The sequence below is a fragment of the Penicillium malachiteum genome (genome assembly GCF_028827825.1).
Source record: "Penicillium malachiteum strain IBT 17515 chromosome Unknown utg000001l:1.0-8184562.0:1.0-8186909.0, whole genome shotgun sequence".
NCBI classification, from domain to species: domain Eukaryota; kingdom Fungi; phylum Ascomycota; class Eurotiomycetes; order Eurotiales; family Aspergillaceae; genus Penicillium; species Penicillium malachiteum.
The window spans coordinates 600,406-616,506 of NW_026643094.1; the positions used below are offsets into that span (position 1 = coordinate 600,406).

Below are 16,101 nucleotides of genomic sequence, written 5' to 3' on the forward strand. Positions count from 1 at the left end.
GAATGTCCCCGAATGTCCCGATACTCTTTCCACATTTTTAGAAGATAGAACCTCACTTGAAAGTCTTGTTATCATGGATCCTAGCTCACTGACAACCATTGTGACGACATCCTATCAGTAAGTTGACTCTATCGTTGGTCTGCATGTACCTGAACTCGCTGATCAGCCTGTAGAATCGGGACTAAAGTCATCGAGATATTCTCAACATGGAAAAATGCTGACCGCGAGGTTGAACAACGTGTTATCATTTTCGAGCATTGCTGGAATCGTACTAAGCGACAGGTGGATTTTGTGATGCGTATTATCTCAACCATAGACGACGAGCAACGCCAGATTCTGGACAGTCTTTTAACCGAGCTCTCGCTAGCTCTTTCACTTGCCCTGAGCAGTCTCGAAACGGTGATTCGAAAGGATTCTCTGGAACGACCTAGCATGCTCAGGTTGGCCTTGAGGGCCAGGAGACCCTCCTGGGTGTGGAAAAAGAATACAATCGACACCATTATTTCAGATCTCGAGAAATGGCAAGGCCGTTTTGATCCTTCCTGGTTTCTTCTTATGAAGATCGCTGAACCTATCATTGATAGGGCGCTAGCACAAGCAAGGATTACAGAGAATACTCATAATGGGCCTGCAACCGCCGCTCAAAATCCCCTGGCACTTGCGGCTGGAATTCGGAGTGTAATTTCACCTAATATTGACCAGATTCACCAGAACAACTCCATCATTCTGCCTGAGTCACCTATGGAGTGGCTCGACATCCCCTTCTCAACAGCAAGAGCAGGTCGACAAAAGCTAAGCCATAACACTCGATCATCATGGTACATCATTGATACTATTGAGATTAGCCAGACCGCCCGGGGACGCAGTATCCTACGGGACGTTCGTATACTTGCCGCCAAGCTCTCTAAGGCTGATCCATTGGCGTTTGGCCTCCTTAACTGTAAAGGAGTTATCGCAGTACAACTCCAGCAAGCTACCACTGTACCGTCCCCTCAGTTACGCTCAGCCACAGGTTTTTCTTCTACTATCGCACCCGCGCGTACGCCTTCAAGCCGGCAGGTATATTCCCAGTTTCAGCTTGTTTTCCGAATACCGCGAGGTATGGAAGTGCTTCAGTCGCTACGGCACCTTCTTCTAAATTCGGATACTCATATATCGCTATCACGGAAGATACGCATTGCGCGTGAGCTAGTTAAGGCCGTTAACTATTGTAGTGGGGTACCCTGTCCCCTACTACACGTACCGTGCTAAGAATTACCGTTTGGTTACATCTCTGTTTTGTCATGTTTTCAGTCCCGTCTTTGTACGTACAAGAATGCCCGTCGTTATAGTCTAGAATACACACTCCTACACATCTCTCATCCCACCCCTACGGGGTAGTCCGGCCACAACGTACATGTTGGTTGGTGTTATCCATTCATGCTAGCTGGATCGACCCGTGTATCTAGAATACACTGCCTAACGGTTCCCCTCTTCACTATGTACACACCTTTGATTTAGTGCACAAGAATATAAGGCCTGAGTCGCTGCTGTGTTTCGAAAACACCGAAGCATCGTCGAGCCATGCATTTTTGGTTGGATTCGACGCATTCCGTGCGACAAGCACTGGTACAATAATGGGTGGCGATATGAGTTGGGATCGCAATGTTTACCGTCACCCGTCACGTCAGGATAGAGATCCAACTGAGAGGTATCGGATGCAGCATGATATCTATAGCCTTGGTGTCTGTCTGCTTGAGATAGGCTTATGGGAATCCTTTGTCGAATATACAGATGATGAATCTACCGGCCCTCAGCCCAAATTCGGGAAATGCTATCACAATTTTCAAGCGTGGCTCAGGGAGCAGGGTACGCCATCGTCATTTGACGCTGTGGCTTATAAACTCAAGGAATATTTTATTGAGCAGGCAGGCGTAAGGCTAGTACAGCGCATGGGCGATATGTATGCGCAGGTGACGATGTTGTGCTTGACGTGTCTGGATGATGATAACGAGTATTTTGAAGGGATGGAAGAAGGGGGTGTTAGTGATGATCTTGTCGCGGTGCAGTTCATTGAGAAAGTGATGAAATCTATCAATGATATCCGGATATGACAGAATTACAATTTCTACATTATTCCCATCAAATTTTCTATTGACTAGCGGATGGACAGTATTCGTTCAAGTTTGATGAGTCTTTTAACCGACTTGAAATCAAGACAAGCCAGGTGTGTATGATGATAATTATTTTCGCGCTTTAAAATCTGTAAATGAATCCTGTCAGCCATCTGCCATGAAATCAAATGGCTGTAGCTTGAAATCGCCCCATAACTAGTAAGACACAGACTGAGAGGCCACTAGTAACATGACACACCATCCCATGCTCCTTCAAGTTGATAGCAATCCCGGTAATTTCGACCAATTAGGGACTTACCTTTAGCGCCAGCAACTTGAAACCACCTACATAGCCCTGCCAGTGGAGGCCTGGAGGCAACCTTACAGGAACAAAGTCTACTAGGTGAAACTTGAAGGTCCATGACCCCGCACATGATGCTAAAACGGTGCATGTCGACTCTCTGCGTACTACCTTTATATTTTCTTATCAACTACCTCCTTTGTCAAAGAGAAAATCGAAGGCCCATGGATTCGTTAGCGAGCGTCTACCTGAATGGAAGCTAGAAACCCGACTCGACGCGAATGGAGACCGGCACCACCAAGGACCAGCGGGATCCGAGTGCTGACGGCCCACACGACGTTTAGGGAAAGGGACATTTGGCGTTGTCTGGCAAGAGCACTGCTTATCTGGGCCACCAAAAGATCATTTCCGTGCCGTTAAGCGACTCAATAAGGAACAGGGGGGGTTTCTCGGAGATGTCAAGAAGGGAGCTCGAAGCCTTGAAAACGTTTTCCAACCCTAATGTCCCTGAGGTAGGCGAACAAGGCACTCCGCTTGACACTTGGGCGGTCGATAATGTATCGGAGCAGCCAAGACTAACTAGTTCTAGTATAAGATCTACTTCGTCCAGTTCCTTGGCTGGTTCGATGATATGGAGAACTTCTATATTGCCATGGAATTCTTGGAATATGGCGATCTTCAGCAATACATAACCCGTACCCCGATCCTCGAGCCTGAAGCAGCGTCAATTACGTACCAGGTAGCCCAAGCTCTACAATGTATGCATCAAAAGAATTTTTTTCATCGGGATATTAAGCTATTGGTATATTGCACGAGTCAAAGGGCCTGATCTACTTATACTGATATAGCATAGAACATCCTCGTCGCCCTCCCAGGGCCCAACTGGCACGTGAAGGTGGCGGACTTTGGAATTTCCAAAAATACGGATCGCACAACCCCGAAAACTATCCAGATTGGGAGTCCTGGCTATATAGCACCAGAGCTACTCAGCTACTCAGCAGGACCATACACAGGAGCTATCGATGTGTGGGCACTTGGGGCTGTAGCATTTTGCCTAAGAACCGGATCCCCTCCGTTCTTGGATCCAAAGTTCAGTACTCGAATATGCTCGCAGTGACTACCCTCGCAGTCAGCAAAGAAGGTTTCTTGAACCGCTCAATAAGTGTTCGACCGGATATTGCATGGATTTTGTCTCCAGTACCATGGCCGGATCTGCCAAACAACGGCTCACAATTAAGGAAATTCTAGATCACAATTGGTTCAGTATGGAGACTAGTCTCTCTACCAGGTACTACGTATTATCTTCGATTAAAGAAGTATACTTTGAAAGTGGTTCTAACATGTTACATATAGGGGCGAATGCAATATGGACCGCCCAGATAGCCTTGGAACTGAAGAAATCTTACCGTCGAACAACTGGTCGAACACATACAGCATGGATGACATACAGCGGTCACAAGCTCCAAGGGCGCAGATGACAAACCCTGGGCTTGTATCGGTATCTCCTCCCCCTCCCAATACTCCTGCACAAGCACAAGTCCGCGTTAAATCGTTGAAGAAAGAGATGGGGAATCATTCGTCGAAAGAAGGTCCAGACGTGTCACCTTCCACCAGAGGACTGTTCTTTTTCGAAAATAGGCATGCTACTACTAGTAGTAGCAGAGCTGCCAAAACTTTGGATAAAGAGAAGGGGAACGCTGTATCGATGGAAAACCAAGAAGTCTCACCTATAAATACCAGAGGACCGTCAATTTTCGATGGCCCAGTTGCCAAAGGATTGAGCAAAAAGATAAAGAACGCTGTATCGATAGAGAATCAAGACGTGCCACGTTTTACCACCAGACAAAAACCTCTCAAAGTGTTGGACAAAGAGATTGGGAACGCTGTGTCGATGGAAAATCAAGATATGTCACCGTCTACCACCAGACGGCATATCAAAGATCATTCTTCTATCAGAGCTGATAGCGAAGCTCGCAAAGCGTTTAAGTTGCTGGAAAAAGCGACGAAGGAGAACTTCAAGTTGTCGATTGAGAGTCAAGATGTGCCATCTTTTATCACCAGACAATCTAGGGGAGATCTCCACACGGCAAAGACGAAAGGGATTTCGAGTAAAAACCGAAGATCCAGTGCATCTTCCCGCAAATATGACCAGCTTGTGTCAGTATCCAATAAGGGTGCTTGGATCTGGGAGGCAGATACGGGTCGTCTTATCCACAGCATAGGCGAGAACGAAAATATAATCAGGCCACCGCCTGATGACAACCAGATAGCATCGGCATCCAATGCCAAAACTGTCAAGATCGGGGGTAGTATGGCTAAGGGGCCGCGAGCGTCAACGCTGAGAGGCCATAGTCATTGGATCACATCAGTGGGCTGGTCATCGGATGGTGCCTTGCTCGCGTCGGCGTCCCCTGATCAGACGGCCAAGATCTGGAATACGATCACAAAAGAGAGTGTGTCGATACTGACGGGTCATTCCGACTGGGATTATACTGTCAAAATCTGGGAGATAGCCATAGAAGATTCTTTTTCGGAATTGAAATCCCCTAATTCTTGGAATCATTGGTGTAGTTCTTGGAACAAGTTGGTGACCTGGTCACCCAAGTGTGGCCAGATCGCGTTGGCATCCCGGAACCATACCGTGAGAATTTGGGATAAGAACAGAGAAGAGTGTGTTTTGACATTGAGAGGCCATAAATCTTGGGTTATGTCGATGATGTGGTCGCCTGGTGGCGACCGGATAGCATCAGCATCGAATGATCAAACTGTCAAGATCTGGAATACGGCCACAGGTCGGTGTGTGTTGACTCTAGACGGCCACCATGGGCCAGTCACGTCAGTGGCCTGGTCACCCGATGGAAATTGGCTCGCGTCAGGTTCCAAGGATCAAACTGTCAAGATCTGGAATACGGCCACAAGTCAGTGTATGTTGACTCTAGAAGGCCACCATGGGCCAGTCACGTCAGTGGCCTGGTCGCCTAATACTTTCGAGGTCGAGTTTGATCATACATAATTAGTACTTATGATGTTGATCATGATTCTGATAATGAATTTGTGGGATGATATTACTAGTATTATATGATGCTACATACCTAGTGCAGGATGTTCTATAGGTGGTTGCTAGAATTGCACACAGGTGTCAGTGTTCACATGTTACCATAAAACTTGAATTTGGTGCCCTAGCTGCCTAATATCACGATACAATCACTTTCCGCTCAACAGCACCAAATTTTGCACATGTTCACGCCAGCCCTGGCCCCTGATATGTAGTCAACTAGTATGCTAGTAGCTATAGATAAGCGAGAGTAAAATGTTAGAAGCGTGACGAACATCGTCTTTGAAAATTCTCAGCCAAATCTGATCTCTAGAGCATACAGGGAAAAGATTGGCTAGTAATACAGAGCTAAGGCGCATTCAAGTTGTCTGGACTCAGGAGTATCTGCCAGTGCCAGTGGCCCACTTTGCTACCTAAATTCACAGCGATGGGCTAGGAGTAGCCGAGCCTAGTTAAAGAGTCATTATCCTATGGTCCTATCAAGAGTGTTAGCACCATCAGTAGTCAATTCAGTAAACATAGAATTTGAATTGATAATTTCAAAGAAATTGCTCACATCGAAGGTCTCATAAAGAGCCAGAATCTCTGATTTCGCATCCAACTGTTCAATATGTTCAGGAAAATCCTTGGATACGAGGGTCCTGGACCACGTTCAAGACCAGCCCAGTTATAGTGCATATCAGATTTTGTTGTAATTGGTCGTATACCCAAAAGGCCAAGGCCTCTTTCAATCCGCATGTCAAATCCCGTCAAAATTCCACCATAAAGATCAAATATGACCTGTTTTCCAGGTATTCGATAGCCAAAAGAGGTGACTTGTTCCGAGTCATCAGATCCATGGATAAAATCAAGTCCTGTTATGTATGTTGCATACCCTTCGGTGAACACGGAAACAGCAATTGCCAGGACTCGGCCAGGCAGTGCGATCGTTTGAGAGAACCGAGCATGCTTCAATAGCGAGAATTTATCACAGTTATCCTTGGAAACAAAAAGTTTTTGCCGGTAGTAATGTCGCAGGCAGCCGTCAATCTTCGGAGGGTCATCGTCAAAGAAACCTTGTTGGGCAGCCTGAGTCCCTGTCCACTTCAAACTTGGGTCTCGGGTGTTGTCAGCTAATGGAACAAGACCAGGTGCTCCAGTCATCAGATACATATCCCTGATCATCTGATTGTGAATCCATTGCTGCCATAAGTCATTCAGCACACGGCTCTGACTCTATAGTTTATCAGTTTTAATAGATCGATATAAGAGTCTCCAATCCTTGTACTTTGTTACTTCTAAGAAATCCAAAAAGCCTCGATCACCGTACAGGCAAAATCTCGTTTTCCAGAAATCCTGGCGGTCGAATATTAGAACCATAGCTTTCGAGGAAAGCCTGAGATTGAGAAAATTGACGGTGGGGAGATACTGAGCAATTCCCAATCGAAGTTCTGGCGAAAGCAATAGGAAGGGGTCCAAATCGGAAGCGACAGAATTTTCAAAGTTGGCTTTGAAACTGCTGGATCTCGAAGGGGCTTTTTGAGCATTGTCAAGTTGAAGAATACCCATGACGCTTTCAAAACTCGGCTCTTGGGCTATTGGGGGTTGGTACGGGTCAGGATCCTCATTTCTATCTGGAAGCTGAGTGAGTCATGGATCTGGTCAAATCCAAGAGGTCTTCTCTGTAAAATGGACTTACCAGCCACACAGAATGCATTTAATACTCGTTGTAGTGCCTCCATCAACTTGTCGAATTTGGGTACGTGATCAAAATGTTTCATCAGCCTTGACCAACAAATATCATGAGCCAGAAATTTGGGTGTTGGAGTGCTATCAGAGTAAGTGTCTTCATCCGACTCAGACTCCGACTCAGCTAGACTCCGACTCAGCGTTTTGGATCTGCTCAAGATCATGATGTTTTACTACGCCGAAGTATTCATATGCCCGGCCAACTAGAGTGAAAATCCATGTCAGTCATGATATGCACTATAATATCTCCTAATTCTGGATTAAACTCACTGTCCTGCAAGTTTTCGCTGGCTTGCGTCTTTGACATAATACACATACATCCCAGAGAGCGTCAAAACTCCAGTAACGATCGTTCGGGTCCGGGTCCTCCATCATTACCCTTCAAGTTCAAGTTCGCAGGTGTTTTTACCTATGTCTCGATTATTTTCCAGACATAAATTTGACGTTAATCGTAAATGCAGCACTATTGATATTGTGGTGTTTCAAATGTTTGAAAGTCCGACCCAAACTTGGAAGTACTAGGTAGCTGGGCACTCAAGTGCTGGTCATGACCGCATCAGTCTCCGGGTCCAACGTTGGAAATTCAAGTTGTATTAGTACTGCTACCACCATGGGAACCTGGGGATCCATGGACAGTTCAAATGAGCCATTAGTAATGAAGAGGCACAACCTTGAAACTCCAAGGTTGCATATAAACTTGAAGCCGGGGTTACTGTGGGTGCAAAAGTGGTCGAGATATCGGACATCTGCGGTCATGATGTAGTAAAAGCAGGAAGCAAACTTAAATGTGAAGTAAATGTGCAATAAATTATATAAAAAGACATAGCGAAGAAAGAAAAAAAAAACCAAATCCCGCCCAAATGGTATAACAGAGTATTAGTAGATCCCTTCACCGCAACTATATCTCATCTACTATTTATTTGCTCTTCTTGTTCTCGGTGCTCTCAACAGACTGCTCATCCTCAACTGGGGCAGCCTTCTTCTTACCCTTGGACTTGGTCTTCGCCTCTGCGGAGAAGCGCGGCAAGAACCGGCCAACGCGAGCCTGGTACTCACTGTACTCAGGGTACTTGCTCGCAGTAATAGACTCAGTCAGGCGTGTACTTCCCTGGAAGATACCAAGCAGTCCCAAAACGCCGAGACCGGTCCACTGGACGTAGTTCTCGGTGCGGTAGGCGCCCCACAGATACATGGTCAACCAGATAGCCTGCTCCGCGACGAAGTTAGGGTGTCGTGACCATGACCAGAGCCCACTGACGACAAAGCCACGCTCCAGATCCTCAGGAGTGTACTGGTCCTTGAAGGGTTCCGGGATACGGGCATTGTTGAGATATTCGTGCTTCGCAGCCTGGAAGTTCCACTGTTGTTGATCGGCGAAGAACTCGATGATGAGGAAGAAGAAAACAGCGCGGGAGAAAGCCAGGTCGGGCAGGCCAAAGGTCTCGGGACCCTGGCTGTTTGCCAAAATCACGAATACGTAGGACGGCGAGGCGAGCAGCAGAAGCAGCAAAGACTGAATGCAGGCGATGAATCCAAAGTCGAACAGGGTAAAGAGGAAAGTGTTGTTGATCTGCGCGCGCACAATCTTCCAGCGATAATCCTCCGATCCAATCGAGTATCCACCTCGGCGCCAGTAGTTGTAGGTCAAACGAACCTATCGAACAGATTCTGCGTTAGCAAAAGTCAAGACTCGGGGAAGAAATCCTCATTCGGTTCACAGGGCACATACACTCCACAGAATACTAATAACAGCGATGGTATCCAAAGTCTGGGTACGGATTCCGGACAAACGCGCCCAAGCGGCGAAATGCACATTGTATATAGTAGGCAACAGAGACCAACAACGATCTACTTGGGAAAAGTTCCGGTTGATCTCAGCAGTCAAGAAAAAAAAGACCGGCCAAGACCGTGGCTAGCGCAAATGCAGTAGTCAAGGGATTGGTGGCTATGTAGACGGCCTTCAGGTTATCCAGATTCCAGCCCGCCTCGCCCAAGCTAGCGGGGAGGTATTGCAGCTGCTCGAGGTAGGGGAGCACGGTCTGTTGAAAAGATGTGCAATCCGCCAAGGACTGGACAGTAGGAAGTGGAAGGTTCGCCATTTTATCCCAAAAGAACCCAAAGACAAACCGCCAACTCGATTTGGATAGGTATGTTATTCTCGGGGGGGAAAATAACAAACAACAAGAAGTTCCGGGTTGCGGTCTATGTTTGGATTACCTCATCGGGTATAGTAATTTATGCCTGAGGCACCAAGCCACGAGCGCGTTATTTCCTCAGGCATCAACTCCCTCGCGTCCCGAAGTATTTGCATTGGTTTTCAACCAGAAAAGATATGTCACCGTGACTTGCGGATACAGTCCCGCTTGATTGTGGCTGGTGGATTCACCATGGCGAGAAAGATTCTGTGCGTGGCGGAGAAACCGGCCATTGCGCGAGCAGTGGCCACTCATCTGTCCGGAGGGTCTTTTCAGACTGTAAGTGTTTCTGAATTATGGCATGAACAGGATTAGCAACTGAAACCCAAGACTCAGCATGCCATTCGGGGAAGTCCGTATGTGAAAAATTATGAATTCAACTTCAATTTTGGTGGATCGTGGGGGGGACTGCGCCGTCACCATGACCAGCGTGATAGGCCATCTCACAGGCCTGGACTTCGAGCGCCAGTACAAGGGCTGGATGTCTTGTCCCCCCGGCGCCTTGTTTGAGGCTCCAGTTCATGAAGATGTTGACAAGGTTTGAAAGCCCCGCGTGTTAGGTTTCGATTACAATAACTAAACGGCTATTGTAGGACAAACTGCCGATTGCAGAAAATATTCGAAACCAAGCACAATACAGCAAAGCACTGTTCATCTGGACTGATTGTGATCGAGAAGGAGAACATATTGGGGCCGAGGTCCGCAACCAGGCCAAAAGTGGCAATGCAAGAATAGAGGTCAAGAGAGCCAAGTTCAGCAACACGGAGAGAGCGTGAGTTTCTGTTATAAAGGCCACTCACCAACACTTTCTCACACTGTTCTAGTCATGTCCTCCAAGCTGCTCGTCAACCAGTCGAGCTTGATGAATATCAAGCCAATGCCGTTGCGGCAAGAATAGAACTTGATCTGCGTATTGGTGCCGCTTTTACTCGACTTCAGACTCTTCAGCTCCAGGCTGTGACATCAATTCTGAAAGACAAAATCATTAGCTATGGTACATCTATCCATTCATTTTACAAAAATAGCTTATCTTATGCTTTCTAGGATCATGTCAATTTCCCACCTTGGGCTTCGTGGTCGACCGATATCTCCGAGTACAAAACTTCAAACCAGAGACTTTTTGGGGCATCAAAGTTATGCTTCGGCGTGAAGGAAAGGTGGTCAATTTCCTCTGGAGACGTGTCCATTTGTTTGACCGCGCTGCCGTCATCATGATGTTAGAACGCTGCTTGATTGCAAAAGAAGCCAAAGTCAGCAAAGTTAGCAAAAAACCCAAGAGCAAATGGCGGCCTTTGCCCTTGACAACCGTTGATCTCCAAATGATGGGCAGCAGGTTCCTTCGCATGGACAGTCAAAAGATTATGAAACTTGCTGAAGGTCTTTACACCAAGGGATTTATCAGCTACCCAAGAACGGAGACAGATCAGTTTGATAAGGAAATTGACCTCAAGAAGCTGGTAGAGAAACAGTTTCCAGACAGCTCATGGGGTCAATACGCTAGAGAGTAAGAATTCGGAAGCGAACATCCATAAAGAGAAAGCTAACAACATCGCTCTGCAGTCTTATTGATGGAAAATTCAGGACACCTCGATCAGGCCGCAATAATGATCAGGCACATCCTCCTATCCACCCTGTAGCCTGGGTTTCACCAAGCCAACTCAGTGCCGATGAAAAAAAGGTCTACGAATTCGTGGCTCGGCGATTCCTAGCCTGCTGTTCAGAGGATGCAAAAGGTCAGGGTACTGAGATTGAAATCAAATATGGAGATGAATTCTTCCATGCCAACGGCCTCATCGTGCTTGAGCGGAACTATCTCGATGTTTACGTCTACGACAAGTGGGAGAGCAGTCAGCAGTTACCGAATTTCGAGAAAGACGAGACCTTCCAGCCCACCGAAGCGAACATTTTCGAGGGAAAGACCACGGCTCCAAACTACTTGACTGAACCAGAGCTGATCGGTCTGATGGATGCCAACGGCATTGGTACTGACGCCACCATGGCAGAGCATATTGCTAAAGTCAAAGATCGGGAATACGTTGTCCCTAATAAGCGAGGAACTGGACGGACTGCGGTCGAAGAGTTAATTCCAACCCGACTAGGAATTGCACTCGTTGAGGGATATGATAATGTGGTTGCAGGCCTTCCGAATAGCATATCCTTGAGCAAACCATTCCTTCGGAAAGAGATGGAATTACGCATGCTTGAGATCTGTGCAGGCACGAAGACCCGACAGGACGTTGTGCAACAGAGTCTTGACATGTACCGGGAAGTCTTCATTCATACGCAGAGACGCATTGAGATGCTGAAGGTTGCTTGCCGAAAATACCTTGTCGAAGAGGCAGCTTGATAACCCCCAACTGAAGATCTTTTACTCGTGGTCCTGCTCCAGCTCATACATGTTATCATCAGAAGCGCTGGATTTTGTCTTCAAAAAAATAGATACCCCTCAATATCATTTCGCATCTTCTTGGTCTTAATACTACTACTGTCGATTCCTTAGTATGCACGTATGCAGGGAGTAGATAAACTCAAAAAACATCTCTCAATTAGTCAAATTAAAATGATTTCCATAACTACTCAATAGATTCCATTACCAAAGGCATTCTCTTAGCATAAACTTTGCCAAACTTGCGGTCAATTTCGAAGCCACCAGGGGTTGGCTCTAGTTTGTTGCGGTATCGCCCACCTCGGCGAGACGCTCGGCATTTCGGTAAAACGGGCGCAAGGGCTCCAGCTTTTGTCGAAGGATCCAAACGCGGAAATGCCAGGCAGCGTTTTTGAGCTGGTATGAAGCGTGTTTTCTCGTTGAAACAGAGAAGACCTGGTCCAGTTCCTCCAGGGTAAGAGCTGAGCAATTAAGAGGTTAGTATAAGCGTAAGCCCCAGGATAGAGAAGTTGACACTCACATTTAGTCTCTGGCACGAAAAGCAAGATCAGGACCCATCCAATAAGACACCATGTTGCATACCATCCAAAGGCACCCTGGGGCTTGAATGATCTCAGTAGATGAGGCCAGGTGAAGGATAAAATAAAGTTAAAGCACCAGGTAGTTGCAGTTGCCCACGACATACCAACCTCTCGGACATGTAGCGGGAAAGCCTCAGCCGAATAGGTAAATGGGACAGGCCCTTCTCCTGGGGAGTAGAAGACTTCAAATAGATACATCCCTGTTGTAACCATTGCAATTCTTTTGTGACCATCATTAGCGTCTATCCAGAACGAGAATCCCGACCAGAGTAAGAATATAGCTAGAAATGGAAAAGTGAAGAGGAGAAGGTTGCGACGACCCCATGTATCAATTGTAAAAACAGCAGGTAGGGCAAAGACCCAGTTGAGGATGCCGGTTCCCATAGATGCCAGCAGCGCATTAGAGGTGCTGTATCCGGAGTCCACGAAGATTGTAGTAGAGTAATAGGCAATGACATTGACTCCACAGAACTGTTGCATAAACATGACAATCCAGGTTGCCAGAGTGGCTCGACGGTTACGTGGAACGGTGAAAAGCTCGAAGAACATAGTGAAGAAGTTCTTTCCTTTGTTAACTTCACGCTCTAGTTCTACACCAACATAGGCGTAGTAAAGATCCCGCGCTGCCTGTAGCTCCGTTGAGCGAAGGATTTTGAAGTTCTCGTAGGCTTTATGGATCTTGCCATGCTGGATGAGCCATCTTGGGGACTCAGGGCATATATAGACCTGGGCACAGACAATTAGAGGTAGAACAACTGTTGAGCCCAGCATGAGACGCCAGTTGAGATCATCACCAGTGTTCATGAATGCCACGCCCATGATATTGCCCAGCATGATTCCGAATGCTGTCCACATCTGCCACATCATGACTAATGCACCACGGATCGGAGCAGGTGAGCATTCAGCTGCATAGACGGGGACTGTAGTTGACTTTGAGCCAATCCCGAGGCCCAACACGAAGCGAGCAATGAATAGATTCACCCATGAGTTGGCAACACCTTCCCAGATCGAGGCAACGGCTGCTATAAAGCAAGAAATGAAGATTGTACCACGACGAGCGAAGTATCGATTCATGGGTTCAGTGAGCCAGCAGCCCAAAATAGCACATGCTAGATAGGGTGCGCCGACGACGAGGCCGGTAAGATTATCACTGTTCTCGATTCCGAAGTGCTTTGGTTTAAGCGTCAGTGCTATATCAAGAAATGAAGAGAGTGACTAGCTTATAGCTGCAATTACCTTCAAGTAGAATGCCTGGGCACCATTATTCACCGTTTCATCCATGCCCTGTACGGCAGCCGCAAGAGAGCACATAACTGTAGAATATTACTTAGTTCGCCGCACAGTGATCAGCCTCAATGACTGCTTGAAACTTACTTGCAAGCCAATATAACTGCCATGGTTGATTCCACTTGTGCGTATGCTCGCGAACAAGAGCATTTTTCTCATCTGCGCTTAGCTCAGGCAATGTAGGTCCATCTTCGGGATTTTGTGAGATCAGTGCTCCTTTCTTGAAGGTTTCAAGGTCATCCATAAGGTCGAACTTCCTGCAGAAGGCTTCGACATTTTCGAAAAGTTGTTCACGGGAGAACCCAGCCAGGGGATTCTGAAAAACGGTATTGAGTTCATTATCCCCACGATGCTCTAGATCAATAGGTGCGCCCTCTCGCTTTTCCGCGTGTTCATAGGATGGTGGATAATCAGTCTTTTCATTAATTCCCGAATCGGGATCCACGAGTTCACCTTCTTTCATATTGCAGAACAGACACTGGTCCCTGGAAGGTCTTTTTGATATCGAGACAAAATGACGAGCTCGGAGATTTCTAAAAGACGAAGCTGCACGAAGCTGCGGGGAATTATCATGCTCCAAAATGATGCCCTGGGGAAACAACCCTTTTAAGCTAGCTCATAAATTCAGCGCGGGGACAAGGCTGACGTCTTACAGCTAGCCAAGCAAACGCTACAATCATTCTCTTCAATCTATTTGCACTCTATTGCGGCATGAGCCGCGAATGGCAGTCAAACTTGCTCCGAATCCTGGTCCTAGTACCGTGGGGCCCAGCTATCCTCCAGAGTGACCCAAAGCGCCCTTTTTTCCTCACGCTTGATTTCTCACCTAAGAAATCGACCCACTTCAAGCCTGCCGAGAGAGCCGGAAAGCCACCGAGCGATCAAAAGTATCATCTGTGAGGACGTGCGCCCTGTCATCGGGCACTCCCCAAATGCGGAGTATAGCCATGGGGGTGGGCCTTATGGATGGATCCCGCGATGAGTGGACTACCACGCGAAATGACACCAATGACATGGAGAATCTGAATCTGGTGGAGAATGCAGAACGGGTATACTCACACGAGAACCCCGGTCGTGCCGTACCAGTCAGCGATAAGCACTCCAAGCAATACGAGAGGATATAGCTAAAGTACCCAGGAAATGATCAACGTTGGAACAACCTATCATGCCCGCGAACACCCTCGATTACGTCACGCTGGGCGTGCGTCTGGATCAGATTTGAGAAAGTATTCAAGTGACCTATAGAATGTCTTGATTCATCTTACAGTTGAGTCAGATCAATCTGGGACTTGAACTTGTCGTTCGAGGGTCCTTAAGCCGCTGACGGTTGGGTTGACGCTGATTTTCCGCGCCATGCACAACGCCTTCCCGTGGGGATTTTCCATCAGTCCACAAAGAGCCGCCGAGAACACTAATGACTCGCCGCAACGCCTCCCGCGAATTTGCTGAGTTACTTGATCTTAGGTTATTTTGACCCCGCAGAAATGCAGAAATTCAAGGCCCCGCCCTCGGGACTTGGTTGGTACATGCAACCCAGAAAGTCCGAAAGCTGGCAATCGCCTGTTTGTATGTTGATTTGATGCACCGTGCACCCAGGTTATTATGCCAAGATATTGTCAAGTGGTTTATGTACAAAGGCTTTTTGAGCAAGACCCTGGACCAGTCGCTTTGTCATGGAAAGACGTTGTATCCCATGCCAAGAAGAGCGCAATTTCCATAGGGTAGTGTTTGAAGAGGGATTGCTTCCGACCCGGGAACAGCGTGTCTGTTCTAGAAGAGGGTGCAGAAACAAATTATGGCACGGCACCAAATTCTGCAAACGTCATTTTGATAATTTCTCTCCGTCAAAGCGATATTCTTCTCCCAACTCAGTTAAAGCCCTGCAACATATCTTGAATCCTGAAGTTTCTCGAGTGTGGCAGCCGAGCCCCAAGTTCAAGTCCGTCTTGGATCTCTGGAAATCCACTCGCGATGGCAAACCGAAGACCCCTCGGATGTCCTTGCATGATCTGATCAGAATCCCCGGATTTAACTTGAAGTAATGAAAGAAACATTTGAATGCAAAAGCTGTCACAATTTACAAATAATATATCTCTCATGAGAGACTTCAAAAAGAATGTATACCTTGAAATACACATGTAAAGCCTTCAACTTGAAGTTCTCAAGTTCTCTATTGCCCAGGTGAAGAACTTGAAATAACCAGCCTTTACCCTCAAAATATTTGAAGACCTCGGGACCTAATCCTTCAAGTCCCCTTTCCAAGGTTCATACAACATTTGCCCAGCTCTAAATAGTCTGAGGGTTTCAAACTTCAGTGGCTGTCTCAAGTCTTTCAGTACTGATAAAAGGCTAAAGCGCTTGAGCTCACTGGCACTAATATTGGAACTCGGATCTATATATGGTCTATGCTGTCAATTTCAAAGGGCATTCAAAGCCAGGCCTGATCCATTCTCATTTTGGGCTGACCAACCTTAG

At 47.0% G+C, this 16,101-nt stretch overlaps 5 protein-coding genes across 5 annotated transcripts; 2 read left to right on the plus strand and 3 right to left on the minus strand.

The window, feature by feature from the left end:
- Window positions 1-73: 73 nt before the first annotated feature.
- N7483_000224 (uncharacterized protein) lies at window positions 74-2,093 on the plus strand (the record flags this gene model as incomplete). The annotated part of the gene is made up of 3 exons (XM_057083662.1): window positions 74-117; window positions 174-1,039; window positions 1,552-2,093. 3 exons carry the CDS (start codon window positions 74-76, stop codon window positions 2,091-2,093), a joined length of 1,452 nt encoding a protein of 483 aa, XP_056949811.1.
- A 3,808-nt stretch (window positions 2,094-5,901) lies between these two features.
- On the minus strand, window positions 5,902-7,170 carry N7483_000225 (uncharacterized protein; the record flags this gene model as incomplete). Its single annotated transcript, XM_057083663.1, has 5 exons — window positions 5,902-5,925; window positions 6,006-6,090; window positions 6,324-6,664; window positions 6,725-7,062; window positions 7,128-7,170. The coding sequence occupies 5 exons, from the start codon at window positions 7,168-7,170 to the stop codon at window positions 5,902-5,904; spliced, it is 831 nt and encodes a 276-aa protein (XP_056949812.1).
- Window positions 7,171-8,093: 923 nt separating this feature from the next.
- N7483_000226 (DUF1295 domain protein) lies at window positions 8,094-9,276 on the minus strand (the record flags this gene model as incomplete). The annotated part of the gene is made up of 3 exons (XM_057083664.1): window positions 8,094-8,831; window positions 8,907-9,025; window positions 9,075-9,276. 3 exons carry the CDS (start codon window positions 9,274-9,276, stop codon window positions 8,094-8,096), a joined length of 1,059 nt encoding a protein of 352 aa, XP_056949813.1.
- A 517-nt stretch (window positions 9,277-9,793) lies between these two features.
- Window positions 9,794-11,719, plus strand: N7483_000227 (DNA topoisomerase 3; the record flags this gene model as incomplete). The annotated part of the gene is made up of 5 exons (XM_057083665.1): window positions 9,794-9,910; window positions 9,966-10,144; window positions 10,197-10,366; window positions 10,417-10,876; window positions 10,933-11,719. 5 exons carry the CDS (start codon window positions 9,794-9,796, stop codon window positions 11,717-11,719), a joined length of 1,713 nt encoding a protein of 570 aa, XP_056949814.1.
- A 315-nt stretch (window positions 11,720-12,034) lies between these two features.
- N7483_000228 (sugar porter family MFS transporter) lies at window positions 12,035-14,089 on the minus strand (the record flags this gene model as incomplete). Its single annotated transcript, XM_057083666.1, has 4 exons — window positions 12,035-12,219; window positions 12,279-13,509; window positions 13,576-13,652; window positions 13,714-14,089. The coding sequence occupies 4 exons, from the start codon at window positions 14,087-14,089 to the stop codon at window positions 12,035-12,037; spliced, it is 1,869 nt and encodes a 622-aa protein (XP_056949815.1).
- Between the last annotated feature and the right edge of the window lie 2,012 nt (window positions 14,090-16,101).